The sequence below is a fragment of the Heloderma suspectum genome, chromosome 1 (assembly GCF_057233095.1).
Source record: "Heloderma suspectum isolate Gila_16-S chromosome 1, 16-S_ref, whole genome shotgun sequence".
NCBI classification, from domain to species: domain Eukaryota; kingdom Metazoa; phylum Chordata; class Lepidosauria; order Squamata; family Helodermatidae; genus Heloderma; species Heloderma suspectum.
The window spans coordinates 315,252,329-315,273,473 of NC_139458.1; the positions used below are offsets into that span (position 1 = coordinate 315,252,329).

Here is a 21,145-nt window from a genome sequence, read left to right on the forward strand (position 1 = left end):
AACTTGACATTCTTGATCCCAGAAAATGCTTCAACTTATGACAACCATAAAAAAATATTTAAAATGTATTTTTGCTTTCCCCTAAAAAAAAAAAAGAGAGAGAAAAAGAGCAGAGATACTAGATTTCTCCCATTTAAGGGTCAATTCAAACAAACTCCAGGGTGTCTCTGTTTGCTAGACATGAGTTGTGTGGCAATCCCAAACTTATCCGAGTGTTTTCTTTTATACAACATATGGAGGTACCACGTACACAAACATATATACACATCCCAGTGAAGCCACTTTAAACTCACTTTTGTGGTGAGCAATTCATGTATAGTGGCTACCACAGACCAAAGCAAATTGCACTGTTTGCAAAAAAATCTGTCACACTTGCATCGGCCCTAAAATGACACTGGATGCTAGATGTGTAACAAGCAAAGTTTCTTCGCTGATTAACCTGTTAGGACTTATCATGACCTAATCCTTAATATATTTGTTCTTCTTATGTGAAGGACATATATTAATATGTATTTAAAACATTTAGCCTAAATTTTGATTTTGAGCCAAATATATGCCTCTCTTGACTGTCAAGGAATAGAAAAGGATCGGTGAATGAACACCAGAATCAAACTTTGCAAAACCCAACTGGGTATGTAGTGGAAATGTAACTAAAAGGTCATCTTCACTCACAAACCCCACACACAACAGATTAGAAGGTGCCACACTCCAAGAGGTTGCAGCAGTTGGAAAACACGGTGAACACAAATGATACATGGGTATTTGCAATAACCAGAAGCTGTGGTACGGCAATCCAATCCATACACAGTGAGTTGTGTGAACTTGTTGCCCAAACCAAGTGCGTCTGGCTTTGGCAAATAAGTCTGGGCTCCAGTAAGGAATTTATGGGTGAAATTATGGGAGGGGAGGGGGGAGGAATTCATATTGTGCAATTGAACTGCTCCGTTTTTCTACCAGGTGTTGAAATATTTTCCATGTTGTTCTATGGGAGAAGTTTGTTTTTGACATTGAAATGGATGCAGGACAGGAAAATGTTACCTGTGAAATATGCTTGGTATGCAGATCTCGCTCTACAATGGAAGCAAAAATGTTCTCTTTTCCATCACATGCAGCTATTAGTTCAGGAAGACATTCAATAGGTCCTTGGTAACCACCCTTCCTTTTCCCTTGATTCCATTTCCTGGGAAAACAGTAAACATATATCCAGTTGAGCCCTGAAGCTCAAGGAAGCGGGAGGAAAAGGAAGAAAGGAAAGATGAAAAAGTGAAAACAGAAAAACATATTTTAAAAGAAAAGAATGCAAAACCCATTTCAAGTGTCTTGGCAATTCACATCAATAATCTTTTGGTTTAATGAAACTGGACTGCTATTAAACCCGCCATACTGCAAGTTCCGTGGCTTAAAAAGCAGGCTAATTTAGAGATTATTTGTACCACAATCCAAGGTCAAAGTTCAGCAGTTTACCCATCTTTCTTTAAACTGGTTTAATAAGGAGGAAATTATCTTTACCGTGTAGATTAATGTTATTGATTTCTGTGTACGGTTTAAAATTAGTATGACAAACTCCTTCATATATACTTATGTATTCACAACTGAGTATAGTGGTCCGTTTATTCTAATTAACACTCTGCTCTGAAGTCCAAATACTTTTATGTATATAATGAGAAAATTATTTAGAAATAAGAATATAAGAACATAAGAAGAGCTCTGCTGGATCTGAGTAGGGGCTATCTAGTGCAGCATTCTGTTCCTATTTTGGCCAACCAGACACCCATGGGAAGCATGAAAGCAGGACATGCGTGCAAGAGCACCTTTCTGCGTATATTCTCTAGCAACTGGTACCAAGGGGCATACTGCCTTTGATACTGGAGGCAATATGTAGTCATCAAGACCAGTAGCCACTGATAGCCTTATCCTCCATGAATATGTCTAAGCCCCTTTCAAATCCAACCAAGTTGGTGGCCAACACTACATTCTGTGGTAGCAATTTAACTATGTACTTTGTGAAGTAGTACATCTTTTTATCTGTCCTCACTCTCCCACCACTCAACTTCACTGGATGACCCCAGGTTCTAGTATTATGAGAGTATTATCAACTTTCTCCACACCAAACATAATTTTATACATCTCTATCAACTTCCTCCTTACTCACCTTTTTTCTAGCTTAAAGAGCACCAAATGTTGTAACCTTTCCTCACAAGGAAGATGCTCCAGCCCTGTGATAATTTTGGTTGCCCTTTTCTGCACCTGTCCATATCCTTTCTGAAGTGTGATGACCAGAACTGTACATAGCCTTCCAAGTGTGGTTGCACCATAAATTTATATAAAGGCATTATGTTATCGGCAGCTTTATTTTCTTTTCTTATTTTAATGATCCCTGCCATGGAATTTGCTGTTTTCACAGCTGTTGCATACTGGGGCAATATTTTCATTGAGCTATCTATCACAGCTTCAAGATCCCTTTCTTGGTCAGTCAGCACTAGCACAGACCCCACTGGCCTATATGTAAAAGATTTTTTGTCCCAATGTGCATCACATGACACTCGCTTACACCAAACTGCATTTGCTATTTTAATGCCCACTCACTCAGTTTAGAGAGGTCCTTTTGGAGCTTATTGCTATCCCTTTTTGTTTTAAATACTCTTAAGACATTTATACAACATGAAGGATAAAAGGTAGCTGAAGGATAAAAGGTAGCTGAAGATATAGTACTGTTCTGTAATTTTCATTTATCATTTTTTAAAGGTATGGAATTAAAAAAGATAGAAATACAATGGAATATTCACCAGGTACATAAATGGCTCATCCTATACCGACACAGACCAGCCCATTTGTATGGATGTATTTTTCAAACAGTACCAATGTGGTGAACAGACAGTGCTGGGCTGTAACTTGGAGAGAGAACCATATTAAAATCTCTGTTCAATCATAAAAAGGGCACAATTAGGTGTACATGAGGTGGTCCTGGTTCACAAGAGAGATGTCTTTGGGGTACGGAAGCAGGCATGCGTGCTCTTCCATCATGTCAGATAAGTTGTGTGAACCAGATCCCAGCACTTAGAAATTGCTTATTTTGAAAATGACATTTTGATATTTTCTTTCCTCCTTCTACAAATGCCACTGAAATATCTGACGTTATGATGTACATTACCTATAGGAACATGAGGATAATTCAGTTATGAGCCACATATCTCATAACGCCAACCACTAGAAGACAAGGCCTCCTAAAGTATTTGAATTCTTAAGAGGCAGTTGACTCATATTATTAAAATGCATAGATGCATACCTGAAAAGGTGAAGATGGTGGTATTCAACATTAGGTAAAGTAAGTAAAGAAGAGTCATGGATCCATCGCCCTTGAATCAGCATCTGTACCAAACTGGTTATATTTAGAGCAGTCACCAACCATCCTTGGTTTGCTGAAACATCCAGCATTGCCTAAATCAAGAAGACAACCATTTTAATTTCCCACATGAAAGCAATGTAATTTTCTTGCTACTTATTGTGCAAATTTTTCACTAAGATAAATGGAACTTTCTGACTTGACAAAAGTCTTGATTAGTTTAGATCCCAAACAGTCACTGGCCCAGGGTTTGAGCCTGATTTGTTTCAATTAACTGGAGTTAGAATTAGCCACACATAACAGGGAACTGTGGTTTATCTAAGACATGTAAGTATGTGGATGAAGAGAGGGGAGAAGAAGCGCACGAACCCAAGGCATGCTATGGCGTGTTCCTGATAATCTAAATTATGGTTTTGATGACTGTATGAACTGGGCTACTGAGCACTTTGATCACTATAAAGGGAATAATAGTTTATTTTCACGGTTTGTACTTAAACATTGATGGTGTTCTAAACTTTAAAACACAGCAACAAACATTAAGACTCTTATATAAAACCATTATACCTAGTGACATACCACCAGTGTTAACTCCCATTGACACTGCTTCTATATCCACCATAGTTGTTTTAGGCATTATGATTTACTGGAGGGCATTTCCATGGCCCAAAGGTGCTCACGTATCATTAGTGGTAAGGGAACAATACCATACACATATTGTCAGTGGAGAAACAGAAGGGAAAAAACCAAACTACCTTCCAAGACCAGCTTATCTCTAGTCAGGTTTGTGTGTGTGTGTATGTTTGTGTGTGTGTGTGTGTGGGGGGGGGGGTTGGCACAATACGAGGAGTGAGATACTGGCAAAGGTTGAGCAAGGTCAGTTATACATGGCAGATTCAGCAACATTTATATGATGGCTGATGCCTTTTGTATTTCTAACAGAATAGCCATTGTTCCTTCACCCTACATGTCCCTGCTGCAAAACTGAGATCTTTCTGAAGTTGACAATGTCTAACTTAATTAAATCTGCAAAGCATCTCCTCCAGTCCACTATAAATGCTGTACAAAATGCAGATTACTTATTATTTCAGTTGCTTTTAATAAAGATGTTAACTACTTTTGTACCACTCCTCTCCCTCTCTCCCTCCCCCATAGCTCAACACAGCTACCTGACATTTTTGTGACTCTCATAGTTATTCCAGTCAAAGAAGTAAGTCAGATTTGTAAGTTCTTTTAGGGTTCACCACTTGGCACAATGACTGTTGTTTATTATAATTAATAATGTGTGCAGCTTCCATGTCTGTTTTGTATGTCTATTGTCTCTAAAGTTCAGAGACCAACATCTTCAAATAGCCTTTCTGTATGACCTCGGTCCTTCCTTCCCACAGCATCAGTCTAGCAAATTCAGACTGTAGATATTGATCCCATCATTCTTTTGACTGCTCCCACTTCAAAGTCTGTGGTTGAAACATGCTACATTTGGAGCATAACACTATCTGGGTGCAGGATTGATCTACCTCGTGATACCTGCACCTGATACCTGTAATTTGAGAAATATTGTTTAGTGCATACACAGAGCATTTCATTATTCTTTGTAAAGTATGTAAAAGGAGATCATATCCTGATTCATATATAGCCACCAGCAGCATATTTAGGTCCTCCCATGCCACTCTGATAATGCCTGAAAGACATTCAACATGGATTATGTAGTTGGGGTTGCCAACATGGTTATTTTCCACACCAGCGTCACTAGCCTTCAGGACTGAACAATGCTGGCATGTGAAGTAATTATGTTGCCAGTCCAATCTGTTTCCTTCAAATAATACCAGAATAGTGTGGGAGCAATCGTGCCAATGTTGGTAACATTTGAACCAGGCCAATGTTTATATAGTTTTCCAGTGCAATCAGAAGGACTATATACATTTCCATTTCTTATAGAATGAAAATGAGAATGAGTGTTCATCTTTGTTATGGAAAAAGACATTTAAATCAATTGCATGGTATGAGGAGGCAAGCTTTATATGTTTGGCTTGTATCCTAAACTGATTATCCCATGGAAATAAACAGAATTCATGTGAGCATAGCTGTGAACCTGTGAACCAGAGCTACTTACTTGGGAGTATGGAACTCTATTGTGGTAGAAACTAATACTGGCTAACCATTTGTTTCTGGGCTCAGTTCAAAGTGCTGGTTATTACCTTTAAAGGTAATAGGACCAGGATATCTAAAAAAGACCAGCTCATACCATAGGAGCCAGCCTTTCCTGGAAAGTCGTCTGGAGAGGCCCATTTGTGCATCCTGTCAAAACCCAAGGCTCAGTAGTGGGAATGCACAACAGGACCTTTTCTGTTGTCATTCATAGGATGTGAAATGCCCCACCCTGGGATATCCATTCGTTTTTCTCCCTACTATCTTTCCAACCCAAACAGAAAACCTTTCGGTTCCACCAGACCTTTTGCCTGCAGGATATTTCATTCGTATTTCCTGATTTCTGGTCTTCTCCCTCGCCTATATTTGCTTAATATCACCCATGGTTTCCTGTTTTTGTTTAGTTTCTTTTAAAAAACAATTATTATATTATTATTCATATATCACCGTCACTATGCATGGTGCTTTACAGAGAACAAGAGCAAAGGTCTACCCCATGGAACTTACAATCTAAAATTCAACATGCGGGAAACAGAGGAAGAGAAGTGCAGTTGGGATAAAAAGAGGGAATATGCAACTGGTTCCGTTATATGTGCTCAGGCTTGACTTGTGTTTTTGATTGTTTTCATTGATCACATTGTGAGCCATCTGGAGGGCCTTACATTGAGGCAGAAAGATAGGATATCAATACTTTTAATAATTAAATATAAAACATGTGTGTTGCCATGAATGATTTCACAACTGATATATCAATGTATTTTGGGATGTACCCACAACCTGTATGTCTGCCCTATCTGAAGAATGTAAGGATTTTGCAGCAAGTCTAGTGACTACATGGTAGGTACTTCCCTATAGAAAATTGTCAGATCCACGTACTGACCTTAGCAGTAGGGGATGGATAGTTCTGTCAGTTTTGCTTTCTCCCACGTTCATTTTCTCTCTCTCAAATCTCAATATCCCCCCCCCCCCATTTATGAAGAAATTTGTGAATTCTGGCAATTTCTTACTGAAAATCCAACCAAACGAAATTCTCAGCTGTCTCTACTCAGCATCAGCTAAGGTCAAACTGAATATTAAGACAAATGTTTGAATGTTACTCCAATTCTAGGGAGGTGTTAAAATGCTTTAATGGGAAGAATACTGACATTACTATATCAGGGAAGCCATTAAGACATTGAGAACACTGAAAATAGAAGCTTTTTATTTCTAATAGTAAGCAACTCTAGGGTTTGGTTTTTAATTATTATTATTTTTTTTTTGGAGCATCTAGTCTGCATTTTGATGCTAGAATGTATACTTCAGACTTCTTTTACAGCTCACTAGAGGAATGCTAAGCTGTCCATATTAGCCTGTACATTTAATCAAATGTTTTACAGACAAACAAAAGGCAGCATTTACTTAAGGCAAACTAAACAGTGGAATCTTCTTTAAACAAAGGAGTTGTTTACACATGCAGCACTATTTCAATTAAATTACACTGATCCTGGAGAAATGTTGAGTTTAAAAGGTACACAAAGCTGGTTTCAGCTGTGGGGGAGAGATCCAGCTTAAAAAGGGTAGTTTATGCTTCCATTTTAACAGGTTTTTTTTTTGATCAAGGTAAAAACTAAAGTCTGATGTTCCAAACCATTTAAAATGTTGCTCAAAGATTACTGTGCCTGATTTCTTATGAAAAAAGAAGGTCTACATGTTAGTGTGTGTGTGTGGGAGAGAGAACACTGATGTTGCCACATCACCACCACACAACACTGTGGTTTTCAAATGGAGGCAAGGAAAATCTGGACTGGAAGCTAATGTCAAATATTTTGTTAAGAGTGAGAGTGATTTCCACATGCACGTGTAATATACTTACTGCAGGGCCACTTCTGAATACTGTTCGGAGGACACAACTGGTAAGCATTCATTTACAAAAGGGTGGATGGGCTGCTGGGAGCACATCTCAGTGATGCTGCCTAGACTCTGTACTGACTCCCTGCAGCCTTTTAAATTTAAATAGTCCAGAAACAACTTATTTCTGTACATCCCAAACAATGCATCTGGCCTTTTCTATTCACACATTAGGAACCACTACAAGGCTAACGGGAATGTGCATTCTGCCTGGCCAACACTTCACTTTGAGCTCGGAATGTCCCTGGTGGGAAAATACATATTTTACCTTTTCCAGGGACACTTTCAGTTGTGCTGTATAGATGTGTACTTAGCTCAAGTGCCATGGTGCTTCTAGAATGCACAATATTTATCCTTTATTCTTTGAAAAAACATCATCAACACAGCTTCTCACTGAAGCCATAGTTTCAATATTCAATGTATTTTTCTTCTTTTTCTATTGTTTGCCCTATACATTCCCTTTTATTTTTCTTTCAGCTCTTACCATCATTGTTACTTGAATAGCTAACTAGTCTATACTGACATTTATGCATGGGGCAGTCATAGTGACAAAATTCTTGTAGTCGGTGAAGAGGAGAGGATGTGGGCTGAACATTGTATTCTGTTGCTGCTTTTGTATTAGGTTTTTTTTTTAAATCACTGCAGCAGATTTAATGACAAAGGAGAAGGGACCTGAGCAAGCAAATCTGCAATCTGCCAGCTACAGAAGTTTGTTATAGGATCTTTTGCCACTCAGAGAGATTTGCAGAAACTGACAGCAGTTTACTCATATCCAATAAGGAATAACAAAAACTTTAGTGTGTTCCACATGGCGGCCTGAGGGACCACAAGGCAAATCCTCTCCCACTCCCTTATTTTGTGCTCTCTTGCTCATAATATTTATCCATTGCATCTCTATCCTGGTATGAAATCCTGGACAGAGACATTGTGATGAAATCAGAACCATGGCAAAATTGGCTTCTTCCATTTGCTGCTTGGAAACCCACTCCCATTTCCATTCATTAAGTAAGTGCAAAATGTACAAAAGCTTGACACATCAATGGAAATTGAAATTCCTGCAAATACTCAATGTAGCAAATTGAGTCATTCTGTTTGCTCTCTCCAGGTCAGCCACATGTATACTGGAGTAACTAAGCAGAGAACAAATTTAACAGCTCTGTTCTGGAAGTACTGGTTCTGCGCATGCAATCGTCGCCATAATGGGGTTAACTGGTTATTAGGTTTGAAATATCTTACTCATTATCTCTCTCTTGGGTAAAGCTGATACCTTCCTTAAAAAAAACACACCTCTCTTGCATTCTGCCTTTCCATTCTACATACGTTTTGTAGAATAAAGTGAAGCAACTGAAGCGTTATGGCCCTGTGCAGACAGGATCACAACAAAACCCTCTTCCAGTGCAGTACTGCCAATGACTGATGTGACAAAGTCCTCAATAAAGGTTCATTCTTACTGGCTTTGTTGCTTAATAGCGCTACTAATTTTGAATGTCTGATGCTGAGCTGGACAGATATACAGGATCTGGAGGGGAGAGCAGGGTTGAACCAAGACTTCCTGGCAGCCAAGATAGAAAATTCAAGACACCCTTGAATGGTGCCACCTGAGGCAGCCACTCTGTTCTGCCTCTCAGTAGTGCTAGCTCTGGGACAGGCATAACGTAAGCAAATTCAAACACAAGTGGAGCTCTGCCAAGTCTTCCCATTCTGCAACCACTCGCACAACTGCTTACGCAACTGCTTGCACAACCACTTGCATAAACATAACTTTAGTTGGATTCTCCTCTGGTGCATAGTTCAGAACCTAGTTTCTGCTAGTGCAACATTATTTGTCCTAACGGAATTCTGAATCCTGTCCAGAATTTTTACTCTGGCACAAAGTAGATTGAATACCTCGAAAGGCTGTTTCTTGGCACTGTCTTTTCTTTTTTGAGTCTATTATTTTCAGGGTAGCTTAGTTAGAAACAATGTAACTTAAATCCTGAATTTTAATCAGGATTTATTTTATTGGAAAAACCTTTAAACACTTTTTGGGTATAAAAATGTAATAAAATTACATTTAAGAAATCAACATTTATTTTGAAGCAACTTCAACTAAAACAGATGATATACTCTATCAGGAAATATTTGTGATATCAAGAATACCACACACACACGTGCACATGCACGCACGCGTGCACACACACACACACACATACACACAGATATAATTATTTAAGCAGGGCATCCATGTTCTTATTAATTGTGAATTTCATTAAGCTGGATAATGGTGAATGAAATACTGCTTTTTACAAGATAATTAGCTTTCATAGGTTCTATCAAAACAGCATTAGGATGGCTCATAGAATTTAATTAAGAGAACTAGCAATTAGAATTTATTATATAAACTGACATATTTTGAAAATATACATTTCTCTTGTCACAACATGATCCAAAAGTATCACCAAGTGATTTATTAAATAAGCATATTCATGGTAGTCAGTGAATTAAACTAATTATTTTGAGTTTGAGTGAAAGAAGTACCTAAATGCGTAGTTTTAAGATTAGCTGTTTCAGATAATAAATGGATAGACCTTGATCAATCCATTACTTCTGGGCATGAGAAGAAGTGTGCACACAGAACTAACCCTTCTAATAAAGCAAATGAAGAAGCCACAAATACTCTGGACTGACTAATGCACAGCTGATTTTCAATTTGCCCATGAGAAGGGGAAACAAAGCTTTGAAGTCCAGCAATCTGAGGGCACAATTCATCCCACTGCACTGAGGGGGAGAAGCAAGGGAACAGAGGTTTACTGAGTTCTATGTAGATCTTTCCTTGTGTAGGTGGCAATACCTACACAAGGGTGGATCATGTCCTTCATTTTAAAGCCAATATTTATTTTATAAAACGTGCTGAAACACAATATAGTCTGTTCATAGACACAAGATCTCTAATGATTATGTAAAGAATAAAAACATTACTGCAGAAATTTAAGAATGTAGCCAATTCTAATCCATTTTCACAACTATACCCAATGTTGTCCAGTACAAGGACAATTTACATCCATTTTCTCCAGCTGAATCAGTACTCTTTGGAGGGTTAAGATCAATTTTCTTACAATATTCAATATTTTGTAAATAAATAAAATTAAAAGTGTATTTTCAACAATTCTTTTCAACAGCAACAGTTGTTCACAATAACTTTCTCCTGAACTTTTAGCCCCATAAGGTTAGCATTCAGGAAGCTCAGCTGCTATCTAACAAACTTAATTAATCAAAAAGTCATTTCCGAGCAGTAACTATGAGTAAAAGTGCTTCAAGTGTGCTAGCAAGCCTACAAGTTAATCAAAATGCTAATGCAGTACAAATTAAAGTTGTGATTAACATTTCACAGTAGCTGCTTAAGTGAATTGATCACACAAATGGGTTAAGCATTAGTCATTTCCTCCAGCACCAACTGGGAAAAGGTTTGTCATGAGTTTGGGGGCGGGGGGGCGGGCGGAGGAGAGATGCGAATTGTACATAAGGAGAACCATATCATGAAATTGTCACAAAATATAATAGCACACAACAGTTCTTATGGCTACCTGGGGTGTTCAAAAACAAACATGTAAAAATCGCAAGCTTTCAAAATACATTTCCTATCTGAAGACAGATGGAAAGTAACTCCACATAGGTAACTCCACATAGAACTAGGGATGTACAGACTGTAAAATCCGCTCTGTCTGTGTTTTGCAGTTTGTCAGGTGCCTTTCGTTCCGTCATCTGCCCACAGACGGATGCAAATTTTTTTTCCCGTCATGTGGAAAAATACGGAAATAAGTACGTAAATATTTACGTAAGCATTTACGTAAGTATTTATAGAATTTACCCCAGTATGTAATATTTAATGTATTGTCCCCTATTCTATTCTACGTTTCCTCAACAGAAACTTACGTATTTTTCTACGGATTTATATGCATAAATTTCAGGAATGTAAAAAAGTCATCTGAAAGTCCACAGACTCCGCAGGGCCTGAGGGGGTCGGTCCGCAGCGGATTCCGTAGGTCGGATTCTTAGAAATCCGAGCTCATTTTAATCTCTCTCGAATTTCTCCAGCATCTACAAGTTAGAACCTACAAGTTTTTTTTTTTTTAAACATGCTCATTTCTATTCATTAGTTATGCACCAGAGATATACGATGAGAAATACTCATTTGTCCCCTCTGCCAGGTCACTTTGTTGTTGCTAACAGTTATGGTAACTGAGAGCCTCATTTAGTATATTTATACATGGAGTTGTTTGAATACATGATGACAATATAGGCTAATGGTTCAAAAAAGGAAGTAGCAAGACACCCGAATGCATGGGCTTGGATCCAAAGGTGGGATTGCATGGGCCAAAAGTGCCTCCATGTGCATAAAGTGGGAGTTACTGATTTTCTTTCCAATTCCCCCAACCCCACCTGAAGGCCTCCTTGCCACATCCCATGCTGTATGGGAGCTTCCTCCAACCATCAGGAGCAGCTTTTGGGAGGTCACAATGGGCTTCAGTACACAGGTGGATTGATGAAAACTGCCTTGAATAAGTGGACGTGCTTTCCACTTGCACAGTGTCGCCTTAAGACAGATTTCTAAGTTACAGCAAGACTTTTGAGGAATTAAACTAAACCAGAAACACTGCTCCTTCACAGCAAACAATCCTTGAACAAATATATAACAGACAAGGTGTAACAGCTCCATCAGGAATAACCATATCTTCCACCATCTTCTTATGAGTAATATGTAAATTAGCAATAGAGGGCAGGCTTATTATATCTTCCTCAAAGTGTCCCTCAGTGCTCAAGAGTGTTCTCTCCCATGTGGCAAACAAAAAATATCAGAACAGATGAGAGTTTTGACAAGATGTTTTCGTGTCTATGTTGCTTCTGCCCTTCTTAACTGACAGGAAATATTACTTCACATATGGAGGCTGCTATCATTATAGGTGATGTCACTGGCATGCTACAGGGATTTAAACAACTCAAACAATAAATCAAAATGTCCTCATAAAGATTAAAATGTATCTGGCTTGCCCTCCTATTGGATTTACAGTTGTTTCCTTATACAGCTTACATATGATTGGGGAAAAAACACACCCCTTCGGAGCACCACGCTAGAGGCAGTGGTGTTATACAACCATCCTTAAATTTTAAAATCGTTAAATTTTCTTTGAGATGTATCTGTGCTTTAAGGCTGCTGGTGGGGGTAGCTGTATTTGTTTCTGTAAAACTAGAGGATGAGTGTGAAATCTTGAGAAGGTTTCTTGAAATGGTTACTGCCATTGTTGCTGGTTTTACTGTTGCCTTTTACTGTTGTTTTTGTTGGCATTTTATTAACTTTGTTTTTATCATCTTAAATATTGTAACTGTTTTTATGTATTTTATTGCTGTAAGCCACCTTGGGAGGGCATCTGCCCTGAAAGGCGGCCAAGAAATATTTTAAATAGATACAATAAATAAAATGGTAAACCATCCAAATGGCGCCTGTGGAACTTGTGTCACAAGCAGGGCTTGAACAGGTTGGAGCAGCTCTTAATGAAATCTATAAGCTCCATCCTGGAACTTTCCTTAATTTTAACCAAATCTCTACCCCTGCACGCATTCTAAAAACAGGAGCTACAGGAGCTGAGCCCTATTTGGCCCATCTGTAATTTGAGCATTGGTCATAGGTCCCAACCGAGGACAAATAGTATCTATCCAGCACTTTGCTTGCTGTAGCCACGCTGATTAAAGAGGAAAAATGGAAATGTTCATACTCTGAATTTCTGTTCTCCGAGTGTCACGCAGAGCATTCCTCACCTCAGGATGGCACCTCCTCCTGGAGCAAGTAGGCAGGGTCATCTAACAAATTGTTCCTCTCCAGGGGGAGGAGTTGTCCTGATCCCTCAGACTGGACTGGAAGAGCAAGAACTGCTCCCCCTTGTTGGAAACAGTGACAGCAACCAGCAGACATTGCTGGAAAAAACTAAACTGCCATAGTATCTTGGAAAACCAAAACCAAACAACCTGTGCTAAGGCATAGAGAAACACAAAGAACAGGAAACAAAGACGAACATGGCACCACAGAACATGCCTAGGAGGCTCTGTCTACCACTCCCCACATGTAGGGCGCTGGCAGAAGCTTCTAGTTTATTGAAAAAAATGGATACTGGAAGAGACAAGAGGTGGGCAGAATACCCACTGTGATATTCAGAGAACAGAAATCCACAGTAAGAAAATTTCCATTTTCTCCTGAGCCCCACGGAAGGCATTCCTCATCTTGGACATAGCAGAGCCTCTAGTAACATGGGGTGGGCTTCCAAAGATCAGTGTCTATACCCCCACCCTCTGCAAGACATTCCTGCCAAAAGGTGCCAATACAGAAGCACACTTGTCAATCTTCTAGTGTTTTGAAAATGTATGCACTGAAGCTCGTGTGGCTGCCCTACAAATGCCCTCTATGGGAAAATTACCCTGAAAAAACAGCTCTGGCTGCCACTTGCAAAGGATGTGAGCAGTAATCCTTTCTGGTGGTCTCTAACCCAGGGTCTGATATATTCCCGAACCACCTGGAAACAGAAGAACTGGACACTTTATTCCCTAGAGGTTACAAACAGAGCCTTGCTTTTCTGGAGCTCAGAGGTTCCATCCAAATAAGAATGAAGCACTCTACGCACATCCAAACTATGCCATTTCCATTCTTGAGGATGTGATGGATTCAGGCAGAAAGAGTTTTAGAGACCTCTGGAACAAGGAATTTTGGTTTGGCTATTGGGCAGTATAGAAAGAAAGAAAGAAAGAAAGAAAGAAAGAAAGAAAGAAAGAACGAACCTTGGGTACAACGGAAGGATCTGGCCTCTGGGCCACCCTATCAGAATGGAATGTACATAACGGCAGATCAGATGAGAGAGTCTCCAGTTCAGAATCCACGTAACAGATGTGATAACCACCAGAAAAACGGTTTACAGGGTAGGCAATTTTAGCTGGCAAGTAACCATTGGCTCAAAAAGAGGACCCATAAGTGCAGTTAACACCCAGTTTACCCCTTGCAAAAAATGCTTGGAATGTGGGTGGGAAGAAAAAAAACACCCTTCCCTTTACACCCCAGAATGCTATTCTGAGCTGCAGCCTGCTGCTCGATGGTATTAGCACTAATGCTGTTAGCAAGACCATCCTATAAAAATTTTAAAACAACCATTGCTGGCACTGGAGGCTACCTCTTACTTGCACACCAGGATAGTGTTTTCCATGTGTTGCTACAGGCCTGGTAAGTAGACTTTCCTAGAAGACAGAAGCTTCTTCAGTGCAGCCTCAGAATAGCTGAACCGTATCAGCCAGCACCCTTCACTTTCCAAGCTTTCCAGAAGGGATCTGGCTGCAGGTGAAGAACAGGGCCCTGTGACAACTGATCCTTCCAGCATGGAAGCCTCCAAAGATTCTCCCCTGCAAATTTCAACAGCTCCAGAAACCACAAGCACCTGGGCCAATACGGGTCAATGATGATCACCTCCACTCCTACCTGCCTGAACCTCCTGATCATTTGTGGTAGCAGAAGTATGGGCAGGAAGACCCATACTTCCTGCCCATAGAAGACCCTTTGGCCATACCTCCAGCAGACCGTCTGTGACTTATGCATATGGACATGGGAGCCTTGACATGAAGGGAGGAACTTGCACATTCTTTGGAGTTGCAAATAGGTCCACAACTGGTCAACCAAAGTGCTGGATCACCATATGAAACACTCAGGGATCAAGTCTCCACTCCAACTCCTGAATGGAAGTCCAGCTGAGCCAATCTACCATCACATTCTCCTTTCTGGCCAGATGTTCCACCTTGATGGACAGAAGGTGTTGCTCTGCCCACCTGAACAGCTCCGTCACTTCCCTGTGGAGGAATCCAGACTTTGATCTGCCCTGGTGGTGCATATAAGCTTTGGGTGAGACATTGTCCGACTGGACGAGTACATGTCTCCCCTCAACTTCCATACTGAACTCCTGCAGTGCCAATCTGACTGGCCACAGCTCCAGCCAGTTGATACACCTTCTGAATTTAATCTGGGACCAAATGCCCTGAGTCACCTTGTCATTCCAGTGAGCTCCCCAGCCATACAGACTGGCATTGGTGGTGAGCACAATCCTGTCCCATTCCTCCAGACTCATTCCGTCCTGCAGTCTGCCTGGATGCAGCCACCAATCCTGCTCCTGCCGGACCTGCATTGATAGTGAGATCAGTAACGGCACTCAACTGGCTATCTGCAGTTGGAAGGGGAGAAGCACTTCCTGTAACTCCCTGGAATGAAAGCAAGACCAATTCACCAGATCTTGGCAGAACACCATCCTGCCCATCAGTTTGGCCAGAGTCATAAGGTTTGAAATGGACTCTGTTCTGATGGAACTGGCCAGTTGCAAAATCTTGAACCTCCTCTCCTCCATCAGAAAGATTCAAAACTGTGGTGTGTCAAGAATCACTCCCAAGTGTTCCAACTTTTGGGTAGGAACCAAGGAGCTATTCTCCACATTCACGACGAAGCTGTGATCCCTCAGACCAGCCAGTGTTTTTCCACATACTGTCGAGATACCTCTGCTGTTGTAGCAGAAGCAAAGGTACTTGCAATATTTCTACCTGATGGGTATATGAAGAAAAGCCTCCCATGGGTTGACTGAAGCTAAGAACTACTGGTGTTCGAGTATTGTGCTGCCACAATGGATTTGAGCGGTTCCATCTTGTAAGGTGTTTTTTTTTTGGGCAGGTGCCTGTTCAACCATTTGAGGTCCACTATAGCTCGTGTCCCCATTTTTCTTTGACACCAAATGAAATTTGAGTATTCAGCTGAACCGGCTTGGGATTGCGCAACAGGTTCTACAGCCCTGATGTTGATTGGATGCTGAATAGCTTTGAGGAATTTCAAATGTTTTTCTGGCTTCTTTGCTTTTGGTACTGAAATAAACTTCTCCTGGGGCATCCAGGAGAACTCCAGGCAATAGCCCTGAGAGATGGTGTCCCTGACCCAACTTTTCGATGTAACCTGGAACCATTCCTGGGCCCTGTCTACACGAGCCTTTTACTCCAGGGTGCCTGTGAGTTGAAGTCCCTTGGGACTGGCGATGCAGTCGCCACTTCACAGCCATCCCTGGTTTTCTTCTGGAAAATGCAGATTTCTGAGGAGGTGTTTTGCTGTGATGTTTCTCGTTTGCTGCACGTTTTCCTGCAGTTGCGAGCCATCTGTCCCTTCCCCAAACCGACTTCGCATTTTGCATTGTGTTGTAGGTATGTGTAATGCTTGCGTCACTCACCCCGTCCCTTTGCAGCTGCACGGTTTCAGAGGAGCATTTTCATTTATTTAATCACACTTTCACACATTTTTGCAGCTTCCTATCTTTGCAACGGTTGCTTTTGGACTCAGTGCCCAAGGGCCGGGGGAGTCTTGACGGAGGACCAACTTTGCTCCGGCCCCCATTTTGGAGCGATGGGTAGGCATGTACGACTCACGCTTGTGAGTGAGAATCATCGCGAGAGTCTCAGGCTGGAGAACAGACAAACAGATGGTGTGGAAATGAAGGAGCACAGAACACCCACTTTTTACCTAACGAGTGAGGGAAAGACCCAACAGAACCCCTTAAATACAAAACAGCCACTGAAGTGTTGCACCCCAACGCTCACGGGACTGCACAGCTGTGCATTAAAGTACAATGGCAAAAAAGGGCACAGCTGAGTCTGTTAGGGAAGCCTGCAGTAAATCAAGAGTGTATGCCAGCAGAAGCTAATTCGAAGCTGAAATGCTGTGCAGCTGCGATGGAGTGAAGGGTGAAAGTTGTGCCATGTAGACGAAGCCCCAGGCAAAGTCCAACAATCGCCCTGTAATTTGGCTCTCAGTCCTGTCGTCATGCTGTGGGGGGTTTCTTTATCTTTTTGGCAAAATGGCTGGAAGGTTGCTGAGTAGCTCTCCTGTCCATGGACCTCAATTCTCTATTCTATTTAGATCAGGATCCCCAGAATGAAATGGCTTAGATGTTTGTTGTAGCGAAAGGACTGCCTGGATCTGGAGTGCCTTTCTTCTTCCTTCGCTCTAGGCAATGCCTTTCTTTAAAAAATCCTTCGTTTCCACAATGTAAGCATCCAGGGTATCTCCAAAAAGCTTGTTCCCAGCAAAAGGCTTAATGGGCAGCTGTGCTTGGGGACTAGGATCCATGCTTGAGTTGCATTACCATGCATTCCGTCTGGCATCTGTGTTGGCTACCATGGATCTAGGCCCAAACTGGATCGTGTCCAGGAAATGCTATGGAAATAGAGATTTTCTTTAGATCATCCCTGAGCTGTTTTGGAACAGAATCTAAACCTGTTAGCTCATATGCCCACAGATAGGTGGTGCAGGCAAATATAGAATTGGCTATTCAGGTTTGAAAGCTGCCACGGAGGCTTCAAATCCCCTGTGCAAGGCTGCTTCCACCCTCTTGTCACATGGTTCCTTTGCCCCCCTCCCCCCCCACAGTTCAGATCACTGCAGAAGATGAAAGGCCTGCCACTGCGGCATTCATGGTAGGCCTGGAGCAAATCCATGACCACTGGGGTGGGGAGGGTCAGGGGGAATTATTAAAACTTCTTTTGCAAATTTGGGTATGGATTTGATCTTGCCTGTCTTGCGCGGTGGAAGGAATCTGAGAAAGGAACAGGGAGAGGTTTAGGAAGCTCTGAAGGAAAAACAGTGACAGTTTGATTTGAACCAGAGGAAAAGAGTTCCCCTGGTTTCACCTGATCATCATTAATATTCAGCACCCTGAAAGCCTTAGCCAACGGGGTGGGTGGGGAAAATGTCCTGTGGAAAATGAGTGCTCGTTTGGGAAAAGTTTCCTCCCCTGACAATTCCTCTGACTCCGAGCCCCCAGGGTCCATGGAATTCCCTGAAGGCTGAGCGCGATTTGTGGCTCACACAGGAGGCACCAATCCTTGCATTGACACTTGCAGGAGACCATGGGATTAGTAGGCTGGTGTGGGCTTCCCACTCTAAACAAAGCAGTAGCAAAACTACTGCGTAAGTACCTGCAGAAAACTCTACAAACTATTTCCCAATAGTACTGTTTAGCCCTACAGGTCATGGGTTATTTGAGGACTGTTTCCCCTTCAAACAAGCCATGCCACCCAGGCTTGGACAACACAACCAGCAGCACCCAGGCAGGTAATCAGGCAAACAGCGCCTGGCATGCGCTGGCACTTTCTGTGGCTTAAACAATACACCATGGTTTGTTTAAGTCACAGTGATTGTGCGAACTGGGCTAGTGTGTGAAACTACTATCTGGATATATGCAGTCTCATAGTGTACTTCTCATTTGGCTTCTCATCCAATATAGTGTACTCAGCGAGATACCCATCTGTACTCCACTAGTGGAGGGAGCAATCCTATCCAGATGCCGGTCAGCATCTGAACTTGGAGGCTGATGGGCACCCTATGCAGAGCCGGAGGCGCAGCAGAGACAATCTTTGCCTCCGCCATGCCTCCCGCTCTGCAATTTAGCAAGGCAGGCGTTCTAGCTAGATATAGTTGCAATTTAGCTAGATGTAGCTTGTATCCCCGCTACCCCAGTCCCCCCCCCTCACCGCCCATGGGAACACCCCCTTTCTGTCCTCTCTGAGCTCGTGTGTGCAAGCTCGTAGAGGCAGCTGGCATGGTTCTCTCTGCGCTGGCTGCGAGTGGGGGAAGGAGAGAAGTTTGGACTCCTGGGTCCGAGGCTGGAGCATGGTCTCTGACCTTGGATCCAGGAATCCAAAAAATCCTATGCCCCCCTGCCCCCAAAAGCTGTCTGCGGGATATGGCTCCCTAAGAAAAATGCATGCATGAACAGCTGCATTCCTTTTTTAAAATACATGCAAGTAATGATAAAGAACTGACTCTTGCTTTCATGCTAAGGAGCAACACAACTGTTTCTATTCATGAGTGCCCTTCACAAGTAGGAGAGCTCTCTTCAAGTGAGAAGCTGGCCTTAATGTTTTTGGTGTGCCAAGTACATTATCAGATTTGGGAGAATGAGGAATATTAGAGCCATAAAAAGCAGGAGGTTATATAGCAGTGCAAATCACATGGTGACTGAGTCAAGGGATGAATGTCTCTCCCACTTTAATCTCATGGTAGCATGTGAAGCCTGGCTCTTCTCTCAATGTACAGGTACCCTACTGAGATGTGCTTAACACATCCATAGGTAAACACTTCTCAGAAGGTTAAGACTGCCCACCATGGCAGCCTTACTACTTGGCAATGCTAAAATATTTTATCTACAATTGTACTACACGTGGAGGCTCGTGGCCAATCAAAATACAAAGCGGGCAACTGTCAGATTATTCCTCAGAAGAAGCGATTGCCCTCTGAATGGGAGACAGAACGTATGACTACTTCAGTTACCTTTTTCAATTAATACAGATTCAGTAGGCAGTTTCAAACAGCAGAATGAGAACTAATCACTGAGCTTTCAGTAAAGAAGTGTAACAAGGGAAACAGGAACAATTAATCTCAGATATTATTAAATTAGAAACAGGTACAAGATGTGATGCTACTTGTATTATACTAATAATGTGCTGTCCTGAAATAATTGGAACTAACATATAAACATTTTTAAACCTCCTATTGAACTAGTGTCATGGTTGAGTCCAATGTTAGCCTAACTTAAGTCCCACGTATTTAATGGGTCTAGTCTAAGTGGCACTAACATTGGATACAACTTCATGTTTTCCCCTAACAGCACCATGGAACTTAATGTTATACTCAACACAGATGCCATCTGAAAAATAAGTTTGTTTGTTTTTTTAAATCTAAGACACTAACTGGGAACCCCACTGTGTTATTGGTTGTACACTGTGATGGGCTCCATAACAACCATGTAGTTTCCCTGCTCTTAAAATGTACACCAGGGGCCCCCAACCTTGGGAGGGCAGGCAGCTATTCCAGGAAGTCCCACCGGCCACTTTCTCACTGTGGCAAATGCCATGGTGGGACAGTGGCTGGCAGGGCTCTCAAGAACACCCTACGGAGGCGGTGGCAGCAGGCCCTCCTGGCGGCGGCGGAGGGGGCAGTGGTGCAGTTTGCTGCACCTCCCGCTCTGTTGCTTGATGCAGCTGCCTGAAGCTGCATAACGGAAGGGCCAGCCCTGCCAAGAGGTGTCTGTGCACACACTGGTGCCCATGGGCACCACACTGGAGACCCCAGATGTACAGTCTAAGCAGCTGAATCAACTGAAAATGAAAAAAGAACATAGAAACATAAATTAGTTGCTTTAGGCTTTACAGCAGGGGTGGGCAACTTGTGACCCTCCCAATGTTGTTGCACTGCAACTCCCATCATCCCTCACCATTGGCTATGCTGGCTAGAGGTGATGGGAGTTGCAATCTAACAAGTTCTGGAGGGGCACAAGTTGCTCACCCTTGCTTTATAGGAGGCTTGTGTAAGAGCAGCAAACTGAATTCACGTGTTCAGCATTCCCTGTTTTGGGTCTGGGTGATAAATACAGCAGAATGAAGTGGCAGAGCAGACAGTACAGTATCAGACTGAAGTCACGAGATGCCATTTTGAATGCCTAGATCAACTCCCTGCAAGTTGAAAAAACAGACTTGCTGAATTATTTTTTACACTGGCTGATTGATAGTTTAATGTGTGTTTTTTTTAATTCTAAACATTTTATTAGAATTTTATATAATATCAACCCTTCCTAAACAAGGTGCCCTCCTGATGTTTGGACTACAACTCCAGGCAGACCTGACCATTGGCCATACTGGCTGGGACTGATGGGAGTTAAAGTTCAAAACATCTGGAGG

General features: G+C 41.8%; 1 protein-coding gene across 10 annotated transcripts in view; it reads right to left on the minus strand.

The window, feature by feature from the left end:
• The window catches only part of ASCC3 (activating signal cointegrator 1 complex subunit 3), a 325,230-nt gene that overhangs the window by 9,635 nt on the left and 294,450 nt on the right, over positions 1-21,145 (minus strand). For 7 of the 10 annotated variants that reach the window (XR_014786639.1, XM_084827184.1, XM_084827183.1 and 4 more), the window contains 2 exons: positions 3,287-3,438; positions 1,039-1,180 (listed from right to left, as the gene is read on the minus strand). Coding sequence is in view for 6 of the 10 variants with exons in the window: in XM_084827184.1 (XP_084683310.1) it covers positions 1,039-1,180; positions 3,287-3,438 (294 nt within the window). In the remaining 4 variants the exon portion in view is untranslated. Of the gene's footprint in view, positions 1-1,038; positions 1,215-3,286; positions 3,439-10,833; positions 17,625-21,145 lie in introns of those variants that run through there. The other 3 variants (XR_014786638.1, XR_014786640.1, XR_014786641.1) reach the window with 2 other exon arrangements.